The sequence below is a fragment of the Rhipicephalus sanguineus genome, chromosome 5 (assembly GCF_013339695.2).
Source record: "Rhipicephalus sanguineus isolate Rsan-2018 chromosome 5, BIME_Rsan_1.4, whole genome shotgun sequence".
NCBI classification, from domain to species: Eukaryota; Metazoa; Arthropoda; class Arachnida; order Ixodida; family Ixodidae; genus Rhipicephalus; species Rhipicephalus sanguineus.
The window spans coordinates 144,521,465-144,547,993 of NC_051180.1; the positions used below are offsets into that span (position 1 = coordinate 144,521,465).

Below are 26,529 nucleotides of genomic sequence, written 5' to 3' on the forward strand. Positions count from 1 at the left end.
AAGCAATGAATGCGATAGCAAGAAACTAATGCTATACGAAGTGAGGCTCGCCAATGGATACTCTCAGTTTGAACAGCGCTCCTGTTGCAAAGGCGGCCGAAGCAGCGAAGGAAACTAGCGTGCTTCAAGTGTCGAGCTGTGACACTTGATAGTTCGCGCTCATCGTCTGTTTGTTCGTTTAGCGGCGTCCCTTGAGCTCGAGTGACTTTCGTACGCTCTGTAACATGAGCGCGGACACCACGGTGAAAGCTTGAAACAACCCTCTTCCCCTCACCACCAGAAAACCGCGCGAGCAGACAGCGGAAGGGCAAGGTTCTCCCTGCGCAAATATAAGAAGAAGCGAGCGAGCTCGCCGACTACTTTTAAATGCGCTTGTCGCGCTCCTAGCGCCATCTCGCTAGTAACGAAGAAACGCTTATAAGCGCCGGCCGTCTCTGAGTCCATCCAGCGATAAAGGGTGTGTATATAACGCTCGCCGTTAGCTACGTGGAGGATCTGCGTTTCGTGGCGTACCGGTTAGCGCCACTCGCTGCGGAGAAAGAGGTCCCTGGTTCGATTACGCGCTTCGGCAGCATTTCTCTGAATTATTTTTCTTTGGGTCTTTTATATGTATATATATATATATATATATATATATATATATATATATATATATATATATATATATATATATATACATACTTATACATATACGGTGCATGACGGCGACCGCAAAATTCAGCCGAGACTGTCCATCTAATTGCTATCGCAATAAAATTAATCGTTCACCACCCGGCGTAGGCAGAATTTTTTGTCGGGGGGGGGGCACCTCCATGATCTGAAGTGGGGGCAGGGCAGGCAGATGTGGTCGAGTGTCATTTTGTGTTGTGTATGGCATGGCAAAAAAAAATCGAGGGGGAGGGGAGACAAGCCCGGTGTGCCCCCCCCCCCTCCCGGCTACGCCACTGGATCCCTGTCGATGAGCGTATTTTCGTCGATTGGTCGATCAGTGGATATTATTGGGACGAGCACCAAGTGACGCTCTTGTTTCTCTTCCAAGGACTTCAGGTCGAGCCCTTACTTCCGGCTTTCCGAATACTCATAAAAGGCAGTTTGCAAAAATTCCGGCAGCCGCATTCGTAATCATCTTAGGAAGTCGTCAAGTCGACCGCATACCTTTAATCAGTCGCAGCTGTCTCGTCCTTATCTAACGTGGAGGGTTATGGTCATGCAAATTTTCGACAACAATAGCAGCTGAGGTCCCCAGATGTCGCATTCCAAGAACGGTTTACGTACCCTCCTTTACCCCACGGAAAGCCGGGGACCAGTGGCAGGTCGTTGTGAGCAGCACGTCGTTTCTTCATTTTCATTTTAGCGCGATAGCTTTAAAGAGCTCGTTTCGCAGAAATTCCGGTGTCGGCGTCGCTAGTTGTGAGCGAAAAATCAGTGTTGTCCGTGAGCGAAATTGGGGCCGTTCCAGACGCTGACAAAAGTTGGAAAGAAGATGAACGACGCCATGCCGATGCCCCCCGAAAGCGGCATTCTAGGGAACGTTCCAGATGCCGAGGCCTCCCGAAAACAGCATTCTAGGGAACCTACAATAAAATTCTGCGCTGACGCATCCGTTAGACAACTCCGAAAGGAGATTCTGCGTGAGTTTTACAAAGACGTTTGACTCGAGCCCATGTGTTCCCAGGGGTGAAGGAGGGGGGAGGAACCCTGGGCGGCTCCTGTCCGTATCAGCCTTAACGTCTACAGGAAATGAGTCCGGTAAAGAAGGAGAAAGATTGTGGTGGTGGCGCTTGCATCGGCGTAGTGAGGTGTTGCTGCTGCAGTATGACGTAGCGCTATGCGAGAAACGGGAGATGGCGAGACAGCGCAGCACGCTCACGCCGGAGAAGGCGTCGACAGCAGAAACGCGAATACAGCTTCGCTGGTAATCCGTCACCATGGGAATGTTGCGGACCCACAAATTTTAAACCATATCTCTGTTACTAGAGTGAACGTGCTCGGTGTGCTTGGTTTACACATTCAAAGCAACCGGCTCAACACGTACACACTAAAGACACTTCGCACCACAGTCGATCACACCATGCGCCTTCTAGGTCGGGTCTTTAATAAACATGGCGGACTAAAGGAGGCCGAACTTCTCCGCTTGCTCCAGGCCTTCTTTATCAGTGAGATTACATTTACAACACCCTAGCTACGTTCGCTTAAAATAAGAATCCGGTCACATTGACATCCTTTTACCCAAAACGTATAAATTCGCTTTGGGGGTACCCATACAAACCTCCTTTGAAATATTTATACGTACTGGCACCTTCAACAACCTTGCTGAAGTCACAGAAGCCCATCTTGCATCGCAGTATAGCAGAATTTCTAACACCGTGACAGGCCGACACCATCTACAAACACTTTCCGTCACTCCGGCACCCATCACAAAGGCTAAGTACACCATTCCACACCCCATACACGAGAACCTCAATATTCCGCCACTTCCCAAAAACATGCACCCTGTGCACCACAAACAGCGCAGGAGGCAGCGCGCGAAGTCTCTCAGAAAACAATTTTCCTCCTCAAGTGATGTGCTCTACGTTGTTGCCGCCGATTACGGAAGCAGAAATCATTATACAGTATCAGTTATCGACTTTCACGGCCATGTCACTGCGGCCGCCTTCATTCCTGCCTCTTCAGAGGAGGAGGCGGAAGAGGCAGCCATAGCCCTGGCTCTCACAATCCCTAATTCACCTGTTGCCGTGACTCCAAAACAGCCATATATAATTTTGGAGCGGGTTTCTAAGCCAACTCTTGCCCTGCTTATGGCCCGTCCCCTCGATCAAATTTGGACTCCCGCGCATGCGGGCCTTGCCGGAAACGGGGCGGCTCATGCCAGTGCCCCAGGATATACAGCCCGGGCAGAAGCATCCGATGCGTCGCTACTCGCCACGGAGGAGGCGTCGTTTAGAGCGCGGGATTGACTTACTTTCTTCCATAACATTTGCACACACTACCGATTAGAACGTTTGACCGTTCCGCCACTCATTCGCAAATACCCGCTGTTGAGACTTGGGTCGCGTTTCCAGTGCCCAGCTGAGGATACGGGCCGTGGTATCCCATTGCTGTCACCGTTGTTGCGACTCGGGTAGCGTAGCCGTGGGGACCACGAGTGGGTGTCGTGCCCTGAGCATTCATGAAGACAAGAAGATGCACGAAAATACTTTATGTACAATATTTACATAACTCTGATCTCAGTAAACAGGCCTGCCAGCACGACCAAGTCGGCTGGGGCGACTCCTGTAACAACAGACTTTGCACGGCCCATTGTGACGTGTCCTCTCCAGGCAGGTGCTGGCCGGTCTGCCACAATGCAGGTGTTGCCGGTCTCTGCTTGGTCGCAGGTGTTCTGGCATAACACCGCGCAGGTGCGAAATTCTGTGGCGACAGCTGCAGACTCGTACCTTTCCTTCCCCTTACCTCCTACACCGCATTCATCCCTCCAGTTAGCCTTCTCCCTCTTGTAAATTCTGCGCCTCTTCCAAAGCATACTTCTGCCCTAAGCACCCTCTTTCCCATTTTGCGCAGCTCGAGGCCCGACGTTCAGGAGGGCATCCTAGAGTGTCCACACGGACCTCCACTGAAAGGCTCAAGGAGGCTTACTTCAAGTAGTTCTCCCCCCACCCTCTGTCCTATTTCCCCCTTTCCTTTAACCAGGGACAAATAAACTTGATCATTTATTCATTCATTCTTCCCACTCCAACACTTTTTTTAAAAGCCTCCTTAGGTTGAACTTGCCCCTTGCTTGAACAGGAATTCGTATGAGGCATTTAGACGCTACAATTTCAACAGTTTCATTATCTTGCAGTTTTGTTGAAGGATCAATGTAAAATTAATTAATTTTTTTGCAGTACTTCTTATTGTGCAGGTTGTGAGTGAGGCTACTTGGAATAAGAGCAAAGTTCTGCAATATAACCAGATCGAGCACGGAGGCTTTTCAGGATGGCTTGAGCTAGATGTACCCTTGCATAATTCGCTCCATTGATATGCGATCCACATTGACAAACTGGGCGTGGTAGGAAAACGCTCCCTTTTCTTCGCAGAACGCTTCTGAAGAAAAAAACCAGCAGTTGTTCCGTGTACGCATACAACCGATGAACGAAGCTCCTTATACCCTTGTTACACAGGCAAGTTAACTGCAGTTACGACCAACCGCGGTTAGCGCCAACCGCTGTTCGCCGATGTCACACGGCGCACAAGCGCCCTCGGTTGAAGCGGACTTGCTTTGGCGTGAATGGCTCTGCGTCTGGCGGCAGTCCGGCGTTCAACTCGGCTGCTATTGCCACGTCCACTTTCGCATTCCTTGAGGTGCTCCGTAGATGACGCAAATTGTTTTCCCAAAGCCTAATCAGGCTTTCCGTGGTTCGTGCAGGCCAATTCGTTCGTTTTTCACGAACGCTCGCCGGCGTGCGCACGTCCTCCATGGAGACCGCCATTTTCTCGGTTAACTGCCAAACCGACGTCGCCAAGCTCGGTTTAGTACAACCGTGGTTTCGCATACCGTGTAACATAAGCAAACCGCGGTTACACTAACCGAGGTTTAGGCTGTCTGTGTAAGAAGGGTATTAGAAATGGGAGCAAACGACTATGCGCCTGATCTCGCTGCCGGCTTTCATGAAGGCGGTAGTGTGGTGAGCGTGTGGGTCGAGCGTCTGCTGTGCTCGGTGGCGCAAACGACTGAGCGAGTAAGTGTGCGGCGCACGCAGCGCAGGGAGAGGGAGACAGGCGGAAGAGGGGTGCGAGCGGTGATGCGGCGGGGACCTTCGACGGCGGCGACGGAAGGCCGCGCGTGGCGTTCGACGCGCGCAGCCTTTCATTGTCTTTTTGCGCCAGCGCAAGGTGGGAAGACCGTCTGCTACTACCTTCGACAAAGCGTCCGTAGTGCGCTAGAATGATGGTTGTCATTTCATAATCCACAATAAAGGTGGTGAAAGTGAAGGCGACCATTATAACCAGTTGTGCACAGCAGGCCCGTAGCCAGGAATTTTTTTCGGGGGAGGGGGGGGGGGGGCACTTGCTGAAAACCTGTACTATTTGAGAAAAACACCTATTTTCATTCGTTATTTTCACACAGCTTATTTCTTTTACCCTGAAATTTCTGGTGCGCTATATTCAAACCGCTCAAAGCCTAAACATTCCTCTTAGATCACCGACCACTGCAACCTAAAGCGAAGCTTAAGAGAAGGGAGCTTCGACGGCGTGGAGGAGTGCGGGCCTAAGGAGCTTCTAACAAGAGACAAGCACGAAACAGACGGTCACGTACAGTTTCACGGACGCTAAGAAGATCGCTCTGTGACGTCCCTGGGTGTTACACGTCAGGGGCATCCATCAGATCGAGTCACGGCGCCCGTCGCCTCTTGGACGCCTACGAAGGCACTCGTCTTCGACGTTGTTGACGGGGACTAGCCCCGAGACCGTCGTTGATGCGACGGCCTCAATAGTCGGCCTCTAAGAGCTGCACTGCGTACAGCATCAGGGAGCTCGCAACTTCGAAGTCACTGTTAAGAACATCGCTTCCATGTCTATCATCGTCAATCCTGGCTGCCTGGTGATCGGCGGCGAGCGTGTTCAAGTCGTCCCCGTAGGCCCTCAAGTGACCAACGTCGCCTGCTTGTTTCTGCCATCGTTTGTCTACAACGAAGCTCTCGTGCAGGCCTTGTTTTGCCCATAGCGCAACTAACATGATATATTCACTCACCTTGAATCCGTCGTAAGTCCAAGATCCGAACTTCATCAGGCACGTCTGCTCGTCGAATGGGAAGAACTCTACGTCGATCTCGCACGAGCTTTTGTAGATGGCCGGCGGCTTCCACTGGATGCGACCCGTGTAGTTGAGCTGAGCCTTCGTGGACAGCGTCACCTCGAAGTTGCCGTCAGCGCTGCAAGGCACAACCGGCACCAACGACGAAACACGGCGCTTATCTTCTAAAGCGGAATGCACTAATTATAATGATGACAGGGGTTACGAAAGGAGAGAGATAAGAAACAAAAAAGTAGCAAAAAAGTAAGAGTTCATGGTTAGGACAAGCAAATGACATGTAGGAAATTACTTACTGAAACCATCAAAAGTATTGGACAAGGCCTAACATTACTCCTGTGTTTGCCTTACCCTTATACATTGTTGATAATTTTTAACAAGTGGACAAATATCTACTGAGCCGAGGATAGTGCTACCACTTGTTTACAAACATATTCAAAAGTACCTTAAAATAGATGTATTAATGAACCAAAATTATAACGCAGGTCCAGAGCAGTGCTTACTAATATTAGCATCTGATGAAGGTTGTTAAGTATTTGATCCTTCATGTCTAGTAAGGCGGATACTGAAGTTTTGTTTTTAAGCTGATGGTGTTTGCCTGCAAGACAGTTGCAAGACAGCGATAAAGTCCGCTGTAGTTACTCATCAAACATACTTAGCGACTTTCAACCGCTGCTGATCTGCCCCTTTCCTTCCCTCCTCTCTCTTTGATCTTTCTGCTTCCTTCCTTTCCCTGCGATCGACCTATACACACTTCGAAATTCACAAGGACAGTCAGTTATTCAATGACCTAATTGATTCATTGACTCAGAGTGCGACAATAGCGATTATTGTAGTTACCAGTGTGAAACTTAAGTGGCTACAATAATTCCTATTGTCGCTAGTAAAACGGCATTGTCACCAGAAGAATCATTTGCAGGTGAAACACTAGTGGCTAGAAGAAAGGGCTCAATCGTACTCGCTTCGTTTTCAACGTGACAATATGGCAGAATTCGCCCTTTCACACGCAACACGCAAGCGTCTCTGCCTTCTACACTCTGTGTATTGGCGTAGCGGGAATCCGGAACAGAACACGTGACCTTGTGCTGAGGAGCAGAGATAAAGAAGCTTAGTTATACCGAAGCATGAATATCCAATCGAACACGGCTGATGCGAAATCGATAATGAATGCGCATCGTCTCCCGCAGAATTATTATAGAAAAGTATGGGGAATTTATGACAACGCATAACAAGCCTCTACAGTATATCGATGGTATTATGTATGCTATTGAGCGTATATTTCATTACTTATATATTCATTTTACGAAAACCGCGCTCATCGCACATTGCATCACCTTCTTGAACTTATGAAAGCGTTCGACGGCATTTTCTTTAACGATCTTAGAGGGCCTCGGGAAGACGTAATAGCTATTGATCCAGATTTATCAAGGATCGAAGTTAATAAAACTGCCATGAGTTTGCCAAGTTTGAAGGAGCAATAGAAACAGTTCTGTCCTAGGCGAAGTGGGGGGGGGGGGGGGATGAGCAAAATGCGAGACAGCGTCAGCATACTTGTTATACAGCACAATGTCTGGCCTCCAGATGTGGTCCGAGGGCACGTGCAACATGTCCACGCCGCCGTAGTCGCGAGGATCCCAGCTCAGCTTGTAATCGTCCCAGTACTGCGTAAAGGAAAGCGATATTAAATAATTATCGACCGCGATTAGCAGTAAATGTTAGTGTGAATGTTTTTACGTCGGTGAAAAATTTAATTTGGAAATAAATCTTGCTACGATCGGACTCGTAAGTGCTATATGATTAAGACGACAGTGAAGTCAGACTAAACGCCGCACGCGACAGCCGCATCACATCAAGGGGGTAGGCTTGCGTCTATCCTCAGTGTCTTTCACGGGTAATTGTGCGAACCGATATTAAAGTTTACAGCCGGATACTTCGAGTTACGGAAGGGCTGGAGGAATTCTGCCAAGTGGAACTGTGTAGAAACGCAACTGCCTCTAACATTGCAGCGCAAGCATGCCCGCTTACGGCAGTCATTAAACGCTAATTATTCAACTTTAGTAAAATGGCCGGTCGAAAATGTAGTACACATGATAACAAAGGATAAATGCATTTGCCGCTTCAATCGGTGAAGGCGTTTTTTTTTTTTTTTTTGCCCCGTGAAGACGACGCCTCGAAAAATCCCGATCAGCAAGGCACTAAGACCTTCGTTGTAAAGCTACACGTCTAACGCTATGCGTGTCACTTTTTTAGTTTTCATCGCATGCAGCATGTGATTGCGTCAACGTTTATTGTGTACCGGACAGGTCTTAACCTTATTCTCACGCATTGCTACCGCCTTGTCGCCATACGGAAAGGAGACTGACTTCTACAAACTGTCGGCTCGGGGCTGTCGCATCGGAGACGTTGGGAAGACGGCGCTCTCAGAGACTGCACAGGGCAAGCAAGAATGTAATTTAGTCTTTAAAGGGGCCCTGCATTACTTTCTCAGCATGGTCTAAAAACGCTACCGATTGGTAGTCGAGGCGCCTGAAAACACGCGAGCCAAACATAATGGAGCAGCACGCGGCCTTGAATTTAGAAACAGCTCTCAATGTCAAGTAGAAATCGTTCCCTTTTCTCTCGACAAATGATGCCATAAACCCCAATAAGCGCGCCATAAACCAAAAGTCCACGGCAATTGGCTGATTTGAGCATCGTGAGCTGTATAGTTACCGTGGCCGTCGCAGAATGCCGCCACGTGCCCGTTCGCGCGCTCTCGGTCACACCGAAAGTTAAGCCGCGCTTTCGAAACAAAAAAGAAAAAGTACTCAAGCTCAGACACGCGCTGACGAAAGGGCGCATCTTCTTGCCCCCTTGTCAGCCCCCTCCCTGCGTTTTGCTCCCGAAAGCTTCTCAGCTTTCGGGAGCAAAAAAAAAAAAAAAAAAATCGGCAGATCCTACGTCTTGTGGGAATCGGTTTCATGCGAAGCAGTCAGCGACTAGTTCTATGTTGTATTTTTGGCTTTGAGGCAAGCGTTATGAGGTAGAACGACGTATTTTTGTAAGCTTAGTAGTTGTGTGCACATAGATGGGCTTACCACGCACCTCGACAACGCTTGCGTTTAAAGGATAACTGGGTCAAAAAGAAACTAAGAAACTAATTTGCTATGGTCTGACATAACGTCAGCACTCACGTTAGAGCCCATACGTCAGTATTATCGAAACGAAGTGCACTTTACGGCGCGATATCATACGTAACACTCGTTAGCGTATTCCTCCAGGTTCGAGCAACGCTTGAATATAGCTTCCTGAATCATAGGTATATAAACCCAATGTTTATTAAACTGCTATAAAAGTGGAGCCAACACTGGAACCACAAACGTTAACCTTACATGACGCCTGTATCGTAGGAATACATGCATAGTGTTTTTTTTTAATTTGTTATGCAGTCAGACAGCACCACAACCGCAATTGACGTTGCACCAACATTACGCCTGCATAGGTGCTTTTCCAACGCAACTACTAGACCTGGCGTGGCTCTCTGGTAGAATACCTGACTGACACGCAGAATGCTTGGGTTCGATTCCTGCTGGGATCCTATTTTTCATTTTTTTTTGTATTCCGTCGGGTCAACGTTGGCGCTGTCGGTTTTTCTTAACGCTCTCGCATTTAAATTACCAGTGTCTGTTCTCGCCGTTCCTGGGTAGATATAAACTGTCAATCACCTGTGGCGCATACCCGTATGCCGGCGCCCGTGGTAAATGGGTATGTGCCACTCGTGTCTGGATGAAATGGCTTGACGACGTACGCGACAGTCTTTTCATGTTAGTCATGTCATGACCAGGCAGTCATGTTCGTCAAATCCTGTTACCCTCCCATGCCACTTTTGGTCTATACCAAGTTAAGGAGGCGATCACGAGAGCACCCAGATGTAGGCGGCTAGATAGATAGATAGATAGATAGATAGATAGATAGATAGATAGATAGATAGATAGATAGATAGATAGATAGATAGATAGATAGATAGATAGATAGATAGATAGATAGATAGATAGATAGATAGATAGATAGATAGATAGATAGATAGATAGATAGATAGATAGATAGATAACGCTAAAAAAATTGCCTTAGGTTCGCTAAGAAATGCTTCGGGTTTAATATTATTGAAAACGAAAATTCACCAACGCACTTACTTGCTCAACCCAGAGGTTGGTTGTCATAATTTGGTTCTTGAGGTTCTGGAAACAAAGAGAAAGATTACGGCATATAAGGAAGCGCTGCCTCATCCATCAGCTCAGCAAAACGCCCACACGACTCCATGCGCGTCTGCGTAAACCAATAAGTAAAGCAAGGATTTCAACACAGCCCACCACGATCTGTGTACCCATTATCCGTTAAACGTACACGTGAAAAACACTACTGCTTTTCTTTTTTGTTGCTTCATGCAGCCGCTAGAGTTATGGTCGTTATAATGTCGGGACAGAAAAGCCAAGAATTTCGATTAATGCAAATTTAGAATATATTGAAACTTTTGAGTAAGCTCTTTCGCAAACAAATCCTTTAATCTTACGGCCGGGCTTAAAATCTGTCAAAGCGAACAGAGTTCAGGCGATCGGACGCCCCGATCTCGTCATTCAGCTTGGTACGGCATTCGCCTTCTTCGATTTCGACGAAAGGATAAAGAAGGATGATTGATTAGATCGTTTGTTTGAAACAGGCGACTCTCCGACTTGCTGGCATTTCCAAACTTCGGCTAATGCTCTGACAAACAGAGAGATAAATCGGAAGCGGAGGGCGCGCAAGCACTTCGCATGGCCTGAGTTCTGGATTACTATTTCAGAGCGCTTGAAGGAGAGTGGAGCAACACGCTATATACTAGATGGTTCATTCTAAATAGTGGATCAAGGTATAATGTAACGTGGTATTTTACAGCAAAGAGCTGACGAGATTTCTGCGCGCGCATTGCGAACTGGCACATATATTCTTGCGTGTGCATCCAGTATCGACAAGTAATAAGCGCCGGGAATCGACGCCGTGTGCTATTTGCGGCAGGTTTTTCGCAGTGTAAGATATTTAATGACAAAAAATCGGCAACAGTGCTCGGGCGCTTGCGCTCGGTTAGCGTAAAGACAAAGTCAGAGAATAAAAGAACAGCGGCCCAGCGCACAGGCGCTGCGTATATGTTTTTTTTTTATTATTAAGGGTCTTATACATATTAGAACAGGAGTCCGGCCATAGTCAAACATTTTTGCAAGTTGTTCGCATGTGAGTGTCGTCAGGAGTATATAATAATTAGTCTTAAGCGTAAAAGAGAATTCAGTAATTCATACGAGCTTTCACGTTAGTAAATACCCGTTGCGCGTAGCATCTTTTTTTTAAAATTGTACAGTCGGCGATGATGACATCAAATGTTTCGTCGGATGTCCCTAAAGAGATTGTTGAAACGCCGTGTGAGGGCCTGGAAATTTTGACCACCTGGGGTTCTTTAACGTGCACCTAAATCTAAGTACACGGGCCTCAGACATTTTCGCCTCCATCGAAAATGCAGCCGCCGCGGCCGGGATTCGATCCCGCGACCTTCGGGTCAGCAGTCGAGCGCCATAACCACTAGACCACCGTGGCGGGGTGATGATGACATTGCGAAACACGCTATGTACTTTAGGTAAACGATGTACTTACAAGCAAACTTGGAGTTTAAATTATGTTCTCGGATAAGCTGTTCAACGCTTAGGTGCCCCCATTTCCTCACTAAAGCTTCTAATCAAGCCTCCTGTTGTTCGTCTAGCGTTGCAAATGAAAGTATGAAGCCTTGATTATCGTATTGAATAATAACCGTTGCCCTGACGTCACACGACAGTGCTAAAAGGCTTGAGTGGTGTGCTGGTTTACTTTCACGATGGGTAGTTAACTCTTTGACACTATGTACACAATTGTGAACACCACTTCTGTTTGCCATTTGTAACGACTAGAGGCTAAGAGAGAGCAAGATACATTGAACTTTGCATGAAATGAACCTCCTGCACAATACATTTGTATTCATTTAACTTCCTTTTGTAGTGTGCTGTTGCATATTATCAGTTTACTAAAGGCACTACGCTGTTCGGCGAGTCGTTCGACGTGCCCCTTCCCGCGAACCACGTCAAAAGTATAATTTTTCTTTGCTCCAAATGGACGTACCCCAAAACGATTTTGCACTATATTTGTGGCGCACGATTTCGTTCTATTCATGCAAAAACGCAGCGTGAATGACTTGTAATAAATAGATATTTAATTACAATCGAATTAGAAATAATTACTATACCAAACATAAATTAACGCACGATGACATTATTTTTGTCGCGATAGAATATCGAGTGCATTGAAATAACGTTGTATCGATTTGACGCATTTACAGACAGTTCTTCATAGGTGGCGTCTGAAAGGGTTAATCTGGCAATGAGAATGTTTCTTTTTTTATTTTTTACTGCATAGCTCCCAATGATAAAGCTATAAACTTTAATTCTGCGACATTTCTCTGCTGACGACGTGAATCTCTCAATGTACGAAATAACAAGGAGAAATTAAAGTTGCCAAAATGAGGAATGAGTACGCTGGCACTCACCGCGACCTGTAATAATAGCCGGCTAAAAAATGGCGAAGCAATGACACCGCTCTAGGAAGAGGAAAATTTTTTTGCTTGTAGCCGGCGGACCTATAGAGCCTTAGAAAAGGTGGCGACAACTGCCCTGCCGGAATGCTACTGATCTAGTACGTGTATTGTGAGATCTGAAGCCCGTCAGGTTATATTAAGTGACACAAGGGATGCAAAATGTCGGCGGTGAGCTCTGCTGTTCGTGTTAGAATGGATAGACCGCAGACTGTTTCAGCCTGGTTCAAGTTCCCCATCGCCATAATTATTTCCTCGTGCTGCCATGTAGTTTTTGTACAATAATAATTGTTGGAGTTTTACGTCCCAAAAACACGATATCATTATGAGAGACGCCGTTATGGAGGGCTCCGGATGCTTCGACAATCTGCGGTTCTTTAACGCAAACCTAAATCTAAGTACATGGGCCTATAGTATGTCGCCTCCATCGAAATGCGGCCGCCGGGCCCGAGATTCAATCCCGCGGCCTTGGGGGCAGCAGTCGTGCACCATAACCAAAGACCAACGCGGCGAGTTATTTATTTTGTTTTTTATATAGGACTTTCTTACGTTATGCAAACCGGCCAAGGAATATTATAAACAAATGGAGAAATGATACAGTCACTTTGTTCTAGTATACACAATTGCTACACCCGTTATGCTGGTGAAATGTTCCCTCGTCCACTTGCGCGCTGAGTTATCGACTTTACTTACACAAAATGTGAACACGTAGGCAGAGAAGAACGTTAGGGAAGCGACTATTGAAAAGTAATCTAAGAATACCGACAGTTCCCGGGAAAGCATTGTCGCTAGGCGTTAGAAAAGAACGAAGTTAAATACCCGATACAATGTGCTGTGTAACTTATGAGCCGATTACTAGCACCACCCCGTGTAGCAAGACATTTGTCTGCCTGCCGGAGGACATGTTTATATTTATAGGTGGAGAAGGGGCATAGGGTGCACTTGGCAAGATTATGCAGCTACTCTTGGCTTGGCTCATCACGGTCACGTTTTGTGTTGCGCTAACTTTTCAGCTCTAGCCACTTCGCCAGCACATAAGCGCCATTGAAGTTTATTTTCCGTCTTCGCTATTTGTGAACCTTGTCCACCAACCATTGTCCCCTGACGGTATAATTAAATGCCGTAGTAAAATCATGGAGCTTCAACTTTTACGTGCCTCTTTTCACCTACATCACGAAAGTAGCTGGAAATGACAACTGCACAGACATTTCCCGGAATTCGTGTTGATGTCGCAAGGCCACTTCTTCTACAAATTGCCTAGGAACAGTGAGAGGCCACAAAAGCAGGAAAAAAGAGATCTGTATTTCACTACGAAAAAAGAAATCTTACAGTGATGAGGTGTATAGGGCCGCTTTTTTTTTCTGCTCCACCTTGCAGGGTGAACGACGCCCATGTGTTTCGCGTCCTGCTGAAACTGCCTATGTTCATTGAACATACGAGTTTATGTGCCTTGTGCCGAACTAGCGAGTTTTGAAGAACACTCAGTTCCTACTACAGAGCACACGAATACGACGCTGCTATCAGAAGTAGGAGCATTCCATAAAAGCTGATGGCTGCTACGTTTTGCGTCTCGTCTAACCTGATGCTTTTATCTCTAGTAACAACCACCGTGCGACTGGCTAATCGGTGCTATTAAAGTGCTTAAATACACACATGGGAATCACCACCAGCGTCGCTTACCTGTACAAAGCGCATTTGTGACTTCGTTTTCAATTTACTCTTGCTTTATTACTCACCTCTCGGGCGTGCACAGCAGCATAGCATCCGTATCGGAGCCCTTAATATCTCGGAAAAAGATAAAGCAAGTTTAGTTCATTTCCAGGGAAACTCGTGCATGGGTAGGTGGCCATGATTCACTCCAAAAAGCAGCCGTCATTTGCCGGATAGCTTGGTCCACGGGGAACACTGCGATTGCGTGCGCGAAGTTGTACGTCAGTGTCGGGAGCATGGTTCCCTCGCTAACCGAGTTGTTTTCTGTCTTTGCGCATGCCAAATGCGACTGGCGCAATTTTTTTTATCCCTCTAAGCAGCCAGCACAGCTTCCGGAGGGCAACGGGGTCACGCTTAATGTTTAATGGATGCCCCGCGGGAAGTTTTACTCTCTTGGTCTCGAAGGTGAGAGAGGTTGTGGCACTGTTTGCCGCGTGATGTTGCGCGAGCCTCCGTTATACGATGCTTGTTACATCAAACACACTTGCACCAGCCGCGCTACAAAGCCAATGGGACATTGGGGACTACCTGCTCCCTTTAAGAGCACTTTCGCAGTAACGTTGCATTACAGCAGTTGACAGGAGAAACACAAACACAAAAAAAGCGAATCGAGAAAGCACATGACAGTATGATCGTCCTGTCCCACGAAAGTCTTCTGATAGCGCTATGAAAGCGTTCTTGAGCCACTGCGATGCGCAGTGTACGTGTTCGCTATTATACGCAGTTCAGTTGCATCGACTTGCGCCGTATCCATCTGTCTTCGTAACTTCAAAGAAGTCGTCTTGTTTTGACAGCTGACACCACCGTATAGTCCACGTGTGCCGGTGAGAAGGACGTGCAGACGCACTTTATCAAAACAAAAACAAAAAAACGAACGTGCGATGAGTGTCGGGCCGGAAACGGCGGTGAATGAATCGATGGAGGCTGATAGAAATAGAGTTAAGAAGGGGAAGACGAAGTGCTTTTGGTGTCCGTCGGTTTTCTGATCATCGTGTGCATTGTAAGAAAAACAGGAAGTATGACCCTGTCGCAAGATCTTCCCCTTTCAACTTTTAACGCGATAGCGTTAAAGAGCTCGTATCGCAGAAATTCCGCCGTCGGCGTCGGGGCCGTTGGTTGTGAGCGAAAAATCATCATCTTGTCCGTGACCGAAAAATGGAAAAAGCTGCAAATAAAATAAATAATAAAAATGTTGGGTCCGAGTGAGAATCGAACCCAGGCCGTCTGCGTGGCAAGCAGGTGTTCTACCACACAGCCACGCCTTTGCTTGGAGCTGCACTGAAAGTAACTTTCATGCTTCCCAAAAATACGCGTCCTGTATACAGGTGTCACAGTACGATATGTAATATCGGAGTAATACTGCGTGGTACAAGCGTACATTGCCATCGGGCGTCACTCCACGTCAGTATCATAACGACTTGGTGGTTTAAAGACAGCCACCCATTACAAAAGGCACGCACATTACTGCGCGTATTCCCTTAAGACCACGTAGTGGGTGCACCGCAACTTCGAAGAAGTTTCTCGCGCATAAGAGCTCCTGGTTTAAAGCATGCTACCCATTACATAAGGCACACACCTTAGTGCACGCATTCTGTTAAACACTCGTAGTGTTGGAACTGCGCACTAGGAACAGAATATCGCTATCGCGTTCAACTCTTAAAGGCGAAGCTTAAGCATCCCCCAATTTTTTTACCGCGTGGTGTGTTGTGCATTGTGAAGGGGGGTGGCAGTATTCAAAAGAAAAAAAAGAAATAATTTGAAAGCTATACACAAGGATAAACGGCTGCAGTCAAGAGGGCGAAAATGCAACAACGACACGAGCGCTATTGAAATAGTCGTCTACACCTCCTTGCTGGAGCATTGTTTCTTGTTCCTGAAGGCCTGTAGCAATATGATACGCATAAAGCAACTACTTATATCATCGGAGAAGAAAACGGAGCAAATCAACTGATATTTACAAGGAATTCGTGTTAAATTCAGCAATAATCTTTGTGACGCCTACATGTGTGCAAGTAGACCTTGTTAGACTTTGAACGGTCGTATGCGGGCAGCTAATCACAAAATGCGCAGAAAGTTTATAAAGGAAATATGTATATGTTGGCTGATGATTACTCACGAAACCATCCACGAAAAAAATAACAGAAGCTTTGAGTGCTCGTTACCTGGGCAACTCTGACAAAAACTAGACTATTTTCATGCCGTTGAAAGCAAGTTTATATGTGCACCGGTGTGTGTGTGTGTGTGTGTGTGTGTGTGTGTGTGTGTGTGTGTGTGTGTGTGTGTGTGTGTGTGTGTGCGTGTGTGCGAACCCGTTCGCAATGTAGCATCTTAGGAACCCCAAGAAAGGGTAACGTTATCGAGACAGGATTCCCAGGAACATGGATAGTCCATGTGAGCAATCGAGAGATGCCCGTCAAGCTCCAACGAGAGGGTTGTGTTATTCGTCAAATATTGGACAGCAATAATAATAATAATAATAACAATAATAATAATAATAATAATAATAATAATAATAATAATAATAATAATAATAATAATAATAATAATAATAATAATACTTTATTGTACACATCCATAAAAAGTACAAAGAAACAGGCCTGTCGAAGTCTCCGAAGGCTTGTGTGACTTGGCCCGGCAGAGCCGGATGTAGCGATGTGGTTACGAGGTCACAAAATAATTTTTTTTGTTTTTGTTTCTGCCAACGAACAGACGGATAATAGACACCAGTGCTTGTTTACTGGCAGTAAATAAAAATGGAACAAAGAGGGGACAAGAGCGTATATAACATAGAAGTAGAGCATACCCAATATAATTTCACAGCTGAGAGAATAATTTCTTCAGCTGCTTTTTTGATGTAGCCGAAAAAAACTCTTGCGGTAGTTCATTGAAGATTTCAGGGATATATACATTTCTGCATGCTTATCCATATCTGGTAGAAGACCTCGGTACAATAAAACGCTTTTTTTCTTTCAGTGGTCGCCGCGCAACATACGGAACTTTGAAATCATCACAACAGTTCTATCTCAAAATAGCCGTTCTCGTAAATAAATCCCGGAATATACAAAACCCTAAGTCATGAAAAATAGTATTGGCATCTAACTTACGGCCGTAAACAACGCTTTTTAGAATATTACGAAGTAAACTGTCTATACGTGTTTTCCAGCGCTCTGGACAAAAAGCGAAAATTGTAATACCATATCTCAGAACACTATATGCTAGCGCATGAACTATCATTTTCTTCAATGGCAGAGGCACCAAGCTCTTTATCTTAAAAAGCAGACATGCAACACTTTTTAATTTAGAACATATAAATGCCATGTCATGTTGCCCAGACATACCATTGTGAAAAATGACACCCAAGTATCTGAATGTCTCAACATTTTCCACTGCAGTACATTTGCATGGAATGCAGTGCTCAGCATGCAGAACAATAGGCATATCTATTTTATGTATTTTTAGAGGGCTACGAAAGCAGATGAGTTTGGTTTCCTTTTCATTAACAATTAAGTAGTTTTCTTCAAACCATAGCATTGCCTTATGAATAGCACTCTGGAGAGCATGAATAGCTCATTCATAACGTATGTGACATGTTAATAGCACCGTATCATCTGCATACCGATACACATTCGCTTTACAAATTCCTGAGCGAAAGTCATTCATAAATAAATTGAATAACAATGCTGACAGCACCGATCCTTGTGGCACACCGGCGGTAACATATTTTATATTGCTAATTACTTCTCTACTTCCCTTAACCACCTGTGGCCTGTCTTGCCATAATTATGTAACGTAAGTACATAATTATGGAGCACATCATAGAATGGTCCTCTGAAGCCCAAACGAAATAGCCTTTTTAAGAAAATAGCATGGTTCACAGTTTCGAACGCTTTTGCCAAGTCCAAGAACAAAGCACAGCAAAAGACGTTCTTGTCTAGAGCCGAATATATTTCATCACTAAACTCTTCTAATAATGTTATAGTACTGCGATTTGAAGGAATCCAAATTGTCGGGGTGTTAGTACCGAAAATTTTTGTAGGAAGGACGTCATACATTCAAGAAGAAATTTTTCTAGCATCTGGGAGAGTATAGGCAAAATAGAAATTGGTCTGAAATTTTCTATATCTTTTTTTCCTGCTTTAAACAATGGCTTAACAAGTGCCGTTTTTAATTTCTCGTAAATAGAAGCACTGGCTAAAATGCCATTCAACATAGAGAGAAGTATTTCCGCCAATGCTTCAAAGTTCCTCCGTAGCGTGGCAATAGCTAACCCATCGATTCCTGGTTGCTTATTCGGGCGAAAACTAAAAATTATTCTCCTAAGATGTTCCTTCGACAGCATGGGTAAATAAGCAGAGGCCGGAACAGATTGTTTAAGTGTGTGGAGCACACATAAGAAAACGATTGGACACGTCCGTCTAGCGCCGAAGCCTAAAACCAACTAACTTTTTCTTTATTTTTCTGCGCCCCTCGCGCCAGCCTTGCTGCCGCGCCGCACGAGGTCACGTCCGACCTCTTCTTTCTTCACTGTGCAATCCCGTCGATGTCGGTGGCGCTACATAGCTCCTTCCCCTAGAGAGCAGCATGGTCTGCGAACGAAATCAGCACTGCCAGGAAACTCTGCGGATTGAAGTAGTGTCCGCAACGACGGGAACGGAGACATGTGGAACTGGATTGAGCCAGGCGACTGTGGGAGCCGTCTCACAGTAGGCTGGATTCAGGCGTTCCAGTGCGATGGTGTCAGGTTTGCCATGAACATCTACGACATATGTCGACTCGCGTTTCTCCAGTACCGGAAATGGCCCGAGATAGTGTGGGTGGAGAGCAGGCCGAATAAGTACAAAGCGTACGAAAACGTGGGTTGCATTGGTCAGGTCGGATGTAATGTACGGTGTGCGGTCTGGAGGAGGACGTGTCGGACAGGGTTTAAGATCCCGGAAGAGGTCTCTAAGAAGGTGTACGTATTCGTGAGTAGACAGAGCTGCCGAGGGTGTTTCTGAGGAGAAGATGTCGCTGGGCAGACGGAGCGGAGTGCCGTAGACGAGCTCCGCGCTCGAGCACCCGAAGTCCGACTTCAAGGCGCAGTGGATACCCAGAAGTACCAGTGGCAGACGTTGAACGCATTGCGATGGCGTGCCATGGGCCATCAGTGCTGCCTTTAGATGTCGATAGAAGCGTTCCACGAGGCCATTGGTCTGGGGGTGGTAGGCAGCCGTGCGAAGACGATGTGTGCCAAGCAAGCGTAGGAGTTCGTGAAAGAGGGCAGTCTCGAATTGCTGTCCTCTGTCAGTCACGACCTTGGTAGGGCATCCGAAGCGGGCAACCCATGTTGTGACGAATGCTGCTGTGACGGTTGCAGCAGAGCTGTCTGGAAGCGGGGTCGCTTCTGGCCATCGGGTAAATCGGTCGACAGCTGTGAGCAGGTAGCGAAATCCGTCACACGGTGGTAGTGGTCCGACGATGTCGATGTGGACAATATCGAAACGATGGTCAGGCTGGAGAAACTGGCGTGTTGGGGGAACAGGGTACCTGTGGACTTTGGCACGTTGGCAGGGTGTACATGCACGTACCCAGTCGCGTACGTCTGCGTTCATCCGGGGCCATACGTAACGCGATGAAACAAGGCATTGCGAGGCACGAACGCCGGGGTGAGCGAGCTGGTGCAGCGTGTCGAAAAGCTGCTTGCGTAACGTGCGAGGGACAAATGGTCTGGGTGTGCCTGTAGAAGTGTCACAGACGAGGTTGGCGCCATCAAGCAGGATATCGTGCAATCGCAGTGCTGTTTTAGATGAGCGCAGTTGTATGAGCTCGAGATCATTAGCTTGGTGTGCTGCGAGCGTCGGCACATCGAGTGGCGCAGGAGTTGCAGGTGATGTCACGGCGTCCACCCGGCTGAGAGTGTCAGCAGGTATGTTCTAGTCGCCGCTGACGTGTCGGATGTCGGTGGAGAATTCAGATATAAACAAGAGATGCCGGATTTCTCGTGACGTGTGCGTCGACGACTCTCTGCAAACGGCTTGTGGTCCGTGAAAATTGTAAATGGTCGACCTTCGACGATATGGCGAAAGTGTCGGATGGCGAGGTAAATTCCAAGTAACTCTCGACCAAAGGTGCTGTAACGAGCTTGTGTTGGGCTGAGTTTCTTGGAGAAAAAGGCTAATGGTTGCCATGAGTTGTCAACACGCTGCTGGAGAACCGCTCCCACGGCTGTGCTAGACGCGTCACTCATGAGGGCTAGAGATGCCGTGGGGTTGGGGTGGGCAAGAAAGGCAGCGTTGGCGAGCGCGCCCTTGATCTTGATAAAGGCATCTTCAGCAGTGGAGTCCCAAGGAATTAAGGACGTCTTGTTCTTGCCGGTAAGCCGACGGTCCAAAGGCGCCACTATATCGGCACAGTTCTTGATAAAGCGGCGGTAAAAGTTAACCATGCCGAGGAATCGCCGCAGCTTCGTGATCGTTGTGGGCCTAGGGAAGCTCTGGACTGCTTCGATTTTTGATGAAAGTGGGCGGATGCCACTGGTGTCCAGGTGATGTCCCAGAAAGACTAAGCTAGGGACACCAAACTCGCCTTTCGAGGCGTTGATGACGATGCCGTGGTCAGATAGTCGTTGTAGCAGACAACGAAGGTGTTGTAAATGCTCTTCCACAGATTTGCTGGCCACCAACAAGTCGTCGACGTAGGCGAAAACAAAGGGTAGACCGCGCGTGACTGTGTCAAGGAAACGTTGGAAGGACTGAGCGGCATTCCTCAGACAGAACGGCATTCGCAAAAACTCGAAGAGTCCGAATGGTGTTGTAATAGCCGTCTTGGGTATGTCTGATTCGGCCATGGGAATTTGGTGGTTGGCGCGGACAAGGTCAATCTTCGAAAAGATGTTGGCGCCGTGCAGAGCGGCAGTGAAGTCCTGTATGTTGGGTAACGGGTACCGATCCTGAATTGTCTTAATGTTCAGAGATCGGTAGTCTCCGCATGGCCTACAGTCACCCGATTTCTTGGGCACCACGTGGAGTGGAGCTGCCCAGTTACTTGTGGACGGGCGAATAATTCCCAATTCCAGCATATGTTCAAATTCTGCACGTGCAACCTTGAGTTTGTCCGGAGCAAGTCGACGTGGCCGGAAGAAAGCAGGAGGTCCGACAGTAACGATGTGATGACGTACGTCGTGGCACACTGGTTTTTTCCAATTAGGTGGTGCGGTGATGTCAGGGAATTCTCGTAGCAAAGCCGCGAAGGGTTCATTGGAAACCGTAGCGCAAGAGAGGGCTAAATCTGTGGTTCCCGGCGCAGCAATGCCTTTCACCGAGAGGTAAGTTGTCGCGCTAGGAGACGTTGTCGCTTGACGTCGACAATGAGGCCATGGTCGGTGAGGAAATCAGCACCGATAATGGCAGAAGGAACGTCGGCGACTATGAACAGCCAGCGGAACGGTCTTCGTAGTCCCAGGTTGGTGACAATGGTGAGCGACCATGGTCGAAATACTGGAATCCGCGTTCCATTCACAGCTTGCAAGTACAGCATGGAAGTAGCAGTGCGATCCATTCGTGTAGCAGGGAGAATGCTGACCTGTGCGCCTGTGTCAATTAGGAAGCGTTGCCCAGTGACCTTGTCGTTGACATAGAAGAGGCTACATGGGGTAGGCCCGTGACCGCTTGTCGCCGCTAGCGGTCGGCCGGACGGTTTTCCGACCAGGTGCAAGGCAGGAGGCAGCGACGCGCGCGAGCGCCAAAACGGCGGTGGTACCAGCAGCTGTCAGACTGTTGTGAGTCACTGTTGCGCTGGCTCTCGATGGATGGGAAGCGTCGATAAGATGGAGAACGGCGACGTCGACGTGAAGGAGGAGAAGCGCTCCTACGAGTAGTGGCAACCAGAAGCTTCTCCAGTCTGTCGCATAACTCAGCGACGGGAAATGATGGTGATTCTGGCTCGGACCGCTTTGTCAGTGAAGGGCTGACGGCGTGCGATGCTGAAGCCGGAATTGCAGCTGCAACCACCGGAAGTGGATTGGCAACTTCCATAACCTTGTCAGCCAATGTTAGCGAGCTCTGACAAATTCTGGGTTGAAGCAGTTGCCAGCACCATCGGGACTTGGGTGGGCAAGCGCTGAAGGAATAGCTCACGGACGAAGGTGCTGTCCGTAGTGGAAACCCGTGGGCCGAGCAGATTAAAGAATCGACGCAGTAGCTGGCTTGGCCGTTGATTGCCGAGTTCTTCGATTGAGAGTAGCTGCTGCAACCATGTGCGTTCCGACATAGCGTCCTACCAGAGTCGCAAGGCGACTCTGGTAGGTCGTGCGCGAACGAATGGAGAAGGTCGGAAATCTCGTCGATGACGGCCGCTGGAAGCGCGTCTACCACGAGGAGGTACTTGCGAGTCTGGGACGTAATCCGCGAGAGTTCAAAACGGGCCTCTGCTTGGATGAACCACGGCGAGGGGTTCCGTTCCCAGAACTCTGGCAGTTGGATGGTGTTCGAAATAACCGCAGCGGTTGAAGAGGTCTCGGCGTTGGCCGAGTTGGTCGAGGCTTGCTGGCGTTCGTTGCCAGTGGTTGACATGACTCCACGTCTTTTTATTTCGTGTTGCACGTTATGATCAGGCACAAGTTGCTACTTGATCCAAACGTCCGGGTCACCAATTTGTGGAGCACAGATAAGAAAACGACTCGACACGTCCGTCTGTTTGTTTGTTTGTTTGCCCTAAGGAGACTGGCTCATACCCACGAGGGGGATTGGCCACACTGACAATTATATATGAAACTTCAAAAAGAAAAAAAAATAAGCACGAAACGCGATGTAAATAAAAAAAAGGAAAAAGTTAAGAAGTTAACAAAGCCATAGGATAACGATTAAAAATATATGTATAATAATAAAAAAGGAGAAAAAAAGTTGGTTTCCGAGGTCGGTATCACTAGCAGCGTACTCTGCCTGTTGCTTGAAGGAACTTGTGTAGCGCAGTTATAATTGCACTGCGGCTTGCCCCAAACTGATTCGCTCCAAACGACAACAGGCTAGAAGTAGTAAATTGTAAGCCCAGCCTACCAGTCGGCATTTCCAGAAACATTCTACGGAGTGAGGCGAAACGGCGGCATGATAGAAAAAAGTGATCTATTGTTTCTGGTTCATTGCAAACTGTACATAGATTTGTTAAGGAAAAGCCAGATTTATGCAGGTAATAATTTAACCGGGGAACTCTACAGCGAAAGCTTGTGAGAGTCACCTCGCATTGACGTGAAAGACATTTGGTGGTGTTCCATGGGAACTGTAGGTGCTGGTAATCCGCTGATTGTATGAGAGCTGTTTCGGTGTTTTTTAAGTATAACAGTCGTTTGAATCTCTCTCCGGTAATGACAGAAAAAAGGGGTACGACATTTAACACTGGACCATCTAAAGACGCCGTGGCGAGTGCGTCAGCTGCTTCATTTAGAGAGATTCCAACATACCCGGGGACCCATACTAACCGAACCTCTGATATGGTACAGGATACGAGGCTCGAAAATATTCGAAGAAGCTGTGATTGTTTTGCGGACGTTAAATGCATACAAACCGATAAGGCATCTGTAATAATAATAACCAACTAACTTTTTCTTTATTTTTCTGCGCCTCTCGCGCCAGCCTTGCTGCCGCGCCGCACGAAGTCACGTCCGACCTCTTCTTTCTTCACTGTGCAATCCCGCCGATGTCGGTGGCGCTACAAGTGTGCTAGTTCGTTTATGAGCATGCACATTCTTAGAAAAACGTGTGAAGAAATCATTGAACTTATCCACCACTATCTCTGGTTTCTCGGAAAACGATTCAAATGAATCAGCGCACGTGATCATTTTGCCTCGGAGATTATTTATCAATGCCCACGTCCTTGCTGAATTTTTGTAGGCTTGGTTGAATCGTTCTAAAAATACCGCTTTTTTGCTGACCTTAAAAGAGCGACGACCCTATTCCTCGCAATATTGTATTCCGTTTTTAAATCCTGATTTTTCGGTGCTCGCCTGCTCCGCTTCCATAGCCAATCTCTGTAAAAAATAGCTCTCATTATATCCGCCGTAAACCAAGAGTAATTCTTGCTATATTTTTTAGTTATAACATAAGTACTTGAACGGTCAAACTTTCGTAGCTGCTCACAAAAATTTTCGTAAACTATAGAATAATTCGATTCCACAGTTAACTGCGCCCAGTCAAATTGTGCAATCAACTGATCGCATACTTTGCTATTAAAGGTCTGTATTTCCAGATGATTACTGTTATGTTTTGCTTTTGTATTTCCATCGCTCGGCAGAGGCATTTGTCCCCATAGGCGACATGCCACGAAATAGTGGTCAGCCAACTTTTGACTGATCACGCAAGACATTAATGAATAATTTGGTGCTCGAATTGCTATATGGTCGAGACAGGAAGATACCAGTCTGGTCTGAATATATTCTTCCCGTGTAGGGTAATTTATGGTTGATTGTAAACCGTATTTTGATAATATCGAAAGGTAATCAGATACAATAACTGAAGTAGAGTTCAATATGTTGATGTTTAGATCTCCTGCCACGCATATTTGATCCGCTGCTGCTATGCCATGTAAAACTTAATCTAGTTCACGCAAAAATCGCGTGACACTACTTTTAGGAGGACGATAAATGACTAGCAGAATTAGGTCCGTGTTAGGCAGCGAAATTTTCATTGGCAGGCATTCAGCATTGGTGAGGCTAATGTCTATTAATGCAGTGCAATATCTCATCCTAAGAAACAACGCGATACCACCGCCTCGTTGCTTTGACCTTGACATAAAATGGGCTTTGTAACCATTTAATACAAACATGCTAGTGCCATCTTCTGGTACATTGGATTCGAGTATAACAAATGCATACACACAGTTCTTCGCCGATTCAGCTAACATTCTAAATTCATCCCAGTATTTTCGAAGGCTTCTAATATTGACGCTAACTACTGTAAAGTCGTGCTCACGGTTGGTGCCAAAAATTTCTTTAAACTCAGAGAAGTTTGATACAGTGTAAAAGTTCATTGCCATATTGCTTATGAAATTTTAGCAATGTCAAACAGGTTGTTCACTCGGATCAGAGGCGCACTTTTTATTATAATAATAATAATAATAATAATAATAATAATAATATAATAATAATAATAATAATAATAATAATAATAATAATAATAATAATAATAATAACGGCCTTGACAAAGCCACAACTGCGTCAGCGGTAGCGCCCGGAAGCTGACGACGTGACCGTCGAAGAGATGTTTAACTAGACAAAAAGCATGAACGTGGCAGCTTCAGAAATTTTACAAAATGGCAGAAAGAAAGGTGCGTTTACAAGAACCCATCCTATAGAAATGAATTAAAGAAAGGCTCAAGCAATGCGATGAATTTTTTCACTCCTCTGGAAGAAAACATTGCTTACTTGGTGCATTTTCTTTTTATCAACCAGGTGAAAGTACTTGAAGCAGAGTGTAAGAATGCGCTGCCATTTTATTGTTGTTTATACAGGTAGCGCTGAAGAAATTGTAACAAAGAACAGAAAAGCACAGAGCTCTTGCCCTGTGGGATTCTCCGCTCTCCTTCGCCGTCCCATTGGCAGTGCCATTATAATGCATAATGAATACTTGCAGAAGACCAATAGGTAGAGCGCCTCGGTTGTGCCGCATTTAACTTAGATGTTGCTGAGCTCAGAAGCACTGCTTCAATTTCATTCAACTTTTCCCTGCGACGCAATAAACGCATCTACGAGGGCCACAGGTGATCTTTCAGAGGTAGATACCATCACAAAATTTATACCCATCGTTTAAACTCCCTGCGAGAGGGTTGCGCCGGGGAAGGACGTCCTGCGGATATTTCATCGACTTTTTGTAATGCCCAACTTCGGACGACGAAAAAAAAAGATGTAAATTGCGACAGGAAAGGTTCTTAACGTACTGCATGCCCTCGGACCCGTCAAGGGGGTGTATTCATGCCGTCAAAGCGCCGCTTATATGCTCTCGCTAAGAGCAATTGAGCCGTGCCCTCCTCTCACATTTTGAGGTCTTCGCCTTCGAGCTGGGAAGAAAAAAGAAACAAAAAATTCAAACACAAAAAAAAAAACCACAAGCATACGAGGAACTCTTTGACATAGGCCGATGCCGGAGGGTGCGATTGGCTGCTGGAGTTTCGCGCAGAAAGAAGGTTGACAAAAGGCGGGGAAGACAGGGAGAGGGCGAGGCAAGGCGGAAGAGCAAAAGAAAACGCTGTTCTCTATTTTGTCGTCCTTTTCAGACTTTCGATGAATGAAGGGGATATTGCGTAGCCCATCGTTATTTCCTTCTTAATCACTGAGCAGCTTCCCGCGGTCTTGCTTCGAGTGCATAGCAGCGTGGGAGGCATCCTTAATTGCGCCATCTATTATAGGGCCACCGTCGGAAGCGCAGGTTTCTTCGCT

At 46.7% G+C, this 26,529-nt stretch overlaps 1 protein-coding gene across 1 annotated transcript in view; it reads right to left on the reverse strand.

Moving 5' to 3' along the window:
• The window catches only part of LOC119394300 (acetylcholine receptor subunit alpha-like), a 316,582-nt gene that overhangs the window by 20,397 nt on the left and 269,656 nt on the right, over positions 1-26,529 (reverse strand). Inside the window, exons 3-5 of the mRNA XM_037661591.2 lie at positions 9,964-10,008; positions 7,343-7,452; positions 5,732-5,912 (exon numbers count right to left, since the gene is read on the reverse strand). Of these exons, the coding sequence (XP_037517519.1) occupies positions 5,732-5,912; positions 7,343-7,452; positions 9,964-10,008 (336 nt within the window). The remainder of the gene's footprint in view (positions 1-5,731; positions 5,913-7,342; positions 7,453-9,963; positions 10,009-26,529) is intronic.